At 38.5% G+C, this 6,000-nt stretch overlaps 1 protein-coding gene across 5 annotated transcripts in view; it reads left to right on the top strand.

The window, feature by feature from the left end:
* Positions 1 to 6,000, top strand: part of CHD6 (chromodomain helicase DNA binding protein 6) — a 185,591-nt gene that overhangs the window by 106,471 nt on the left and 73,120 nt on the right. For all 5 annotated transcript variants that reach the window (XM_027867341.1, XM_027867339.1, XM_027867342.1 and 2 more), the window contains exons 10-13: positions 297 to 418; positions 1,360 to 1,603; positions 3,112 to 3,288; positions 3,836 to 3,979. In XM_027867341.1, the coding sequence (XP_027723142.1) occupies positions 297 to 418; positions 1,360 to 1,603; positions 3,112 to 3,288; positions 3,836 to 3,979 (687 nt within the window). The remainder of the gene's footprint in view (positions 1 to 296; positions 419 to 1,359; positions 1,604 to 3,111; positions 3,289 to 3,835; positions 3,980 to 6,000) is intronic.

Raw genomic sequence — 6,000 nt, 5'->3', positions numbered from 1 at the left:
ACACACACACACACACACACACACACACACACACACACACACACACACACACACACACACACACACCCCCACCCCATGAATATAGCACAACACATTCAGGGCTAAAATAATCTCAGCATTGTTTTGAACTCAGGGAAGCAGCTGAGGCCCAGTATCCTTCTTAACTGATTTGCAGATTTAACAGGAATGTTGAGATTTGCTTCTCTCTCAGTCTTTTCTTGAATTTTGCTCATACGTGTGAAGCTCCCATAAAGCGTTGTCTTTCCATGCATTTTGCTCTCTGCTTTGTTTATTAGGAGCGTCCAGCTTCAGATTCGTGGCAGAAGCTTGAGAAGTCTCGGGAGTACAAGAACAATAATCAGCTTCGAGAGTACCAGCTCGAGGGGATGAACTGGCTCCTTTTTAACTGGTATAACAGGTGAGGAGCCAGAGCACATGTGCCGTCTCCCTGAGCTGTGCCTTTTCAAAATGTATGTAATCAGAGGAATGACTGACCTAGGGTTGTTAGTCCCACTAGCTTGGAAGTGAAAGTATTAGATGTAAATGAGAAGCAAAAACTTTTGTACTCGAGCACTTAACACACTGAGCTTTGCACGTAGTATTTGAGTAAATGGTTATTGAATGAATTGAAGAAAACTCACAGATTTTTAGGGTAACAATTCCATTCTCTGTGGTGTGTATCAAAACTTACTTTGGTATCCTATGGCATTTCGGTGAAATGGGAGATTCTTTCACAAACCATTACCTTTATACTTTGATTTTCTGAATTGCTTAGAACTGAAGGTCATTTTCAAAAAATTAAATATAGAGAGTGATCCTGGGAATCCTCCAAGCTGATCTTTCTTCAGAAGGAGAATGACACTGATGGTTCTACTAGGCTTGTCACTTTGGATAATTGAGTTAGCCTTTCTTGAGTCCATTTCCTTACCTGTAAATTCCCTCACAGGGAAGTGTCAAGATCAAATGAGGTAATGGATGTAAAAGTGCTTGGTAAACTGTGAAACACCATATAGTTTTCTTAGCTTAATGAGCTACTATAAATTTATGGAAGGGGACTGAGGTCCTAGGAGAAAAGATTCTCTTCTGTGGCTGACAGTCTCTTCCAAAAGCCATTTCTAGCATGGTAGGATCAGAGCCTTAAACTCCTAGATTAGAAAATGAAGTCTTCAATGGCTTTTTTTTTAGAATCTTCTAGCTGATTTTCATTTCTTCTGAAGGAAGAATTTACCTTAAAAAGACAGTGCCATTCTGTAAATTTCTCATTATTAGTGGGGTTCCCCTTCTCTCTGTTTCAGAAGCTTCGTCCATTATAGCCTCTCAACTTTGTATTGGTAATAAAACATGTTTTGTTTCCTTCAGAAAAAACTGTATTTTGGCTGATGAGATGGGCCTAGGGAAAACCATTCAGTCCATCACATTTCTCTCAGAAATATTCCTGATGGGAATACATGGTCCTTTCCTCATCATTGCTCCACTATCTACCATTACTAACTGGGAGCGAGAATTCCGGACATGGACAGAGATGAATGCCATTGTGTATCATGGCAGCCAGATTAGCAGGCAGATGATCCAGCAATACGAGATGCTCTACAGGGATGCCCAGGTAAAATTGGCGTAAATTGTAAAGTTATAGCAGCTGCTTAGTGTAATAACCTGCAAAGTAGAATCTTTTTTTTTTTTTTGAAAGAAACTTTCCTTAAAATATTTTCCCACCTAGCATCTTGAAGTTTGGTTTTTCTTTGTCTTGAGGCACTGGCCTTTTAGAGAGTATTATTTTCATCTTTCTGATGTTGTATTGTTCATAATGATATTCAAGGCCCTAGGGCATTCTTTCCATTCTCCATGATATTTCAAAAGCCAAGAAGCCTGACTTTCAGGCTGGCTTTTGAAACTACTTTTAAAGTATTGTTATTTTTTAAATTTGAGTTGTCACGTATGCAGTATAGGCTACAAGCAAAACATTCCTTCTTGGACAGGCATTGAAATCAGAAAGGGTACTGGAAATGAATTCTTTTTTAAGAATCAAGAGGAAGCTTAGTTTTGTTATATAAAAACAAAGCTCTTTTCTTTCCTTTCCTTCAGTGGGAGTCATCCACTGAATAGACTTAGGAAGTATTATGCATTGGGCGCAGATTTTTGTGATAAAATAAAATGAAAATTAAATTAATGGAAGGATATACAGCGCAAGTCATTATACATTGGAGTATTAGCAGTTGGACTGCCTCTGACTTGTACAATTTGAGTTGTCTATTAAGGTTATACTCTTCAGCCAGAATAAGTCTAATGTTTTTCCAAGGGGTCCAGAAGAAGGTAGAAGCAACACGTGGAAAGAGTATAAAATCAAGGCTATATTAAGTCAGCTCTGTTTCTTAATAGTGACCCCAAGGGTTGGGAATAACTAGATGGCTGAGTCCCTACTAACTTGTAGTCCTCGCCCCGGGGGAGTTCCCATCTTTACTTTTTAACACTGCAAATAAAATGTGTTCTTCAAATGTGATATAGGTCCCTGAGTCACTAAAATTTCCTTTAGTATTCATTAGATACACACTTTGATAACATTTTTGTGTGGGAATATTGAGTAAGCATGGGTCAGCTATAGGTTTATTGTAGCAATTTATACAGTTGATCTCATGTTCTCATGATCTCATGATCCCATCTTCCTCGCACTGGCACTCTTTCTCTTAGTGTTGTGTGGTTTAGTGAAACCTCGATTAATGTTCTGTTACAGTGCCTTATCAGAATATGTAGGCAACCCAGGTAAGCAATAGATATGCCACTAGAGCACAGATCTGTCAGGTTCTACCAAGTGAGAAGTTTCAGGGCCTCAGCAACTCATTGAACTGCTGATATCTGTCAAGATACTGAAGGAGTGGCAGCAAAATAATGAATCTTTGAAGTATTTATTATAGAAGGTAAGGGTACAGTGCTTTGTCTGTACTGGGTTCCTTTGTAGACATATGTACAACAGTGTGTTTTGGCCTTTAATCACGTCTCATTAGTAATGTTAATATTGATCCTGCCAGTAATCATAGAAGAATTTACTTTGCCTCAAAGTTCAACAATACCTACTGATAGCATCCTATCACTGTTTTTTATTTATGACCTTCTCAGGGCAACCCCCTCTCTGGAATCTTCAAATTCCATGTTGTTATCACAACATTTGAGATGATTTTGGCTGACTGCCCAGAGCTGAAGAAGATTCATTGGAGCTGTGTGATAATTGATGAGGCGCACAGGCTAAAGAACAGGAACTGCAAACTTCTGGAGGGATTGAAGCTCATGGCTTTGGTGAGAGTTTGCAAGCTCATAAACCCGAGGACATTCAGTGATCACTTACAGTGTCTAGTCCAAGGAGCTTTGAAGCAAGAGAGAAACTGTGACAAGGGATTTCTTCAATTTTTTTGATAGGCACCAAGCCAGGAATACTACTCTTAACTCCAGTTTGGTTTTATGCTTTTTACACTCAGAAAATTTGCCGTTTGTGCAGAGACATTATGGTATGTAGTGGAAATACAACTGAACTCAGAATCAGAAGACCACCCAATTCTTATGACCTTGGTCAAGTCACTTTAGCCCTTGATTCCTCTTCTGAGAATTGAAGGTTATAGTACTTGATCTCCTACCTCATTGGGCATTTGTTTGGAAAGCACTTTGACTATTTTAAAATATCCCAGATAAATTTCAGTTACCATTATTATTAGTCACACCTTCTTTTTTTAGAGAAGAATAATAGAAGAGCCTATAAAGAATGTAGACAACCCCAGCATTACATTGTCACCGTAAATAAGTGCACTGATACTGAACTGTTCTTCATCACATGCTTTAATTTGTATAGGAACATAAAGTGCTGCTGACTGGGACGCCCTTGCAGAACTCTGTGGAAGAACTTTTCAGCTTACTGAATTTCCTGGAACCATCACAGTTTCCTTCAGAGACTGCTTTTCTAGAGGAGTTTGGAGATCTGAAGACAGAGGAACAGGTAAGTGAGAGCCTGGAGAAAATGAGAAAACACAGTATTTGCCCTTGCAGAGTGCCTTTCATTTGAGGAGTCAGCAGAACTCTCTGGAAAGAATGAGAAACTAATTTTTACATAGCCTTACTGTAGAATTATTATTTTTATCTTTTCAAAGTGAGGAAGCTAATTAGCAATAACTAAAATGCCCCTGAAAGTTGATAAATCAAATTATAAATAAGAGCCATTGCCACCATGGCAATTTCTTGGTCTTCATCTCTACCACCTGAGGGCTTCAAGATCTTGCTTTTGGCTGCTTTGATGGGAACAGAACCCTCCCTTAATTCCTCTGTCTGTCCTTATAATAACAAGAATGAAACATGCTTAGGCCAATATTCTTGAATGCAGCTAAAAAGTATTGCAGATAGTGAGGAATTCTGAAAGTATGAATGATTGTACTGATAGGCAGTTATAGTTTACAGAGAATAATTGATCTATCTTTGTCCATTTATAATAAGTGCCTCCACTTCTAGGTACTTTGGCAAAATGATGCCTGGGCTGGGCTTTTTAATTGCAATGTCCTTGTATTCCCAGATAATATGACTGAGTTACCTACTTCTGATTAAGTTACTGTAACTCAGAAGCAGGTCTTCTCTAGTCCCCAGCTTACCACGGTAAGGAACTATGAATTTGTACTTTTTTTTTTTCCCCACTGCCTTCCTCCCAGATGCCTGGACCTTTTGACCTGTTGCTTGCTAAGCCATTTAGCTTTTCCTGAATGAACAAGAGGAGGACTTCTTACTCATTACAATTATTCTTTTAACAGTTGGCTATCTTGTTTTAACATTTAGAAAACCTAAATAACAACCACAGAAATCATGTACTCAGGTATACGTGGTAAGCTCTCACTTCCAGTTTACTTTGTATAAATGTTCTAACATTGTTTTCTGAAATGGTTTCTCTTCTTCTTCGTATTGGAGTCTGTAAATCTTCTCTACTTCAGATACATAATTTCTGAGAACTGTTCTTATTTTAAGATTCTCTGTCTATGCTAGGTCACAGGACAGGTAGAGAGTTGTAAAAATCTTTCTACTTGCTTTCGTTTTTCCTCATTCTCCCACTTCTTGCTTTTAGTTGTTCCCATACTCAGGATGAGGTCATGCCCTAACTCTGGGCGTTAAAATTGGCACTGAAAAAGGGCTCTAACACCCTTTCAGAATCTGAGTACCTGAGACCCTTCAATGACCAAAACTCTAGAAATACTCAGTATGCCATCAAATAGTTCATTTACTTCATGGCATCAGGAATCATGCTTGAGAAACATGAAATAAAACCTCTTGCTTGAAAATCCTTGAAATCCTGTACTGTCTTGACTTCTTTTTATCCCCTCGTGTCCAGCCCTATGCTTTTTACATCATAGGTACTTAGTCAGTGTTTGTTGAATTGATTGTAAGCTAGTTTATGTCTTTCATTCACAGCAAACATAATGATGAAAGTTGTTTTTGTACTTTTTTCTGTTCAGTAAGCAAAGAGACTGTGGAGTTCTAACTTGACTTTAGTTTGTTCAGATGGTTAGAATACATGCAACTGATGCCAAGTCCATAAGCTTATGTGGACCAGTTTAGCTTTACTCTCTTTTATGGCCACACTTTATTCTTGACCCACCCCATCTAGCTACCTTCTGTTGTATCACAAGGATGAGAGGATGTAGAGACTGAATGTATATCTTACTATTATACTGGAAAAAGAACTCAAATCCATCCCCTATGAAACCATTTTCTTTCTATGGAAAAGTTAGCCATTTTTGTTTGTCATCTTCTAGCAGACATTGTCTTTTGGCGTGTTTTTTGGTGGTAGGTGGTAGTTTTAGTGCAGTATTTTGTGTTGTATTGCAATAAGCTACGAACTTTGGCCAAGAATGAGAGAAGTACCTCAGGCTAAAGACACCATTCTGCATCTTGAGGCTCTGTGAATGATCTTCACTAGCTCTCTCTCATCAGTGTCTTTCTTTTCATCATTCTGTCTCCTGTCTCCCTTTGCAGGTTATA

The sequence above is a fragment of the Vombatus ursinus genome, unplaced genomic scaffold (genome assembly GCF_900497805.2).
Source record: "Vombatus ursinus unplaced genomic scaffold, bare-nosed wombat genome assembly UNPS02014785.1, whole genome shotgun sequence".
Lineage (NCBI taxonomy): Eukaryota > Metazoa > Chordata > Mammalia > Diprotodontia > Vombatidae > Vombatus > Vombatus ursinus.
Note: the sequence above shows the minus strand (reverse complement) of the source record. Positions and strands in the feature narration are given on the sequence as shown.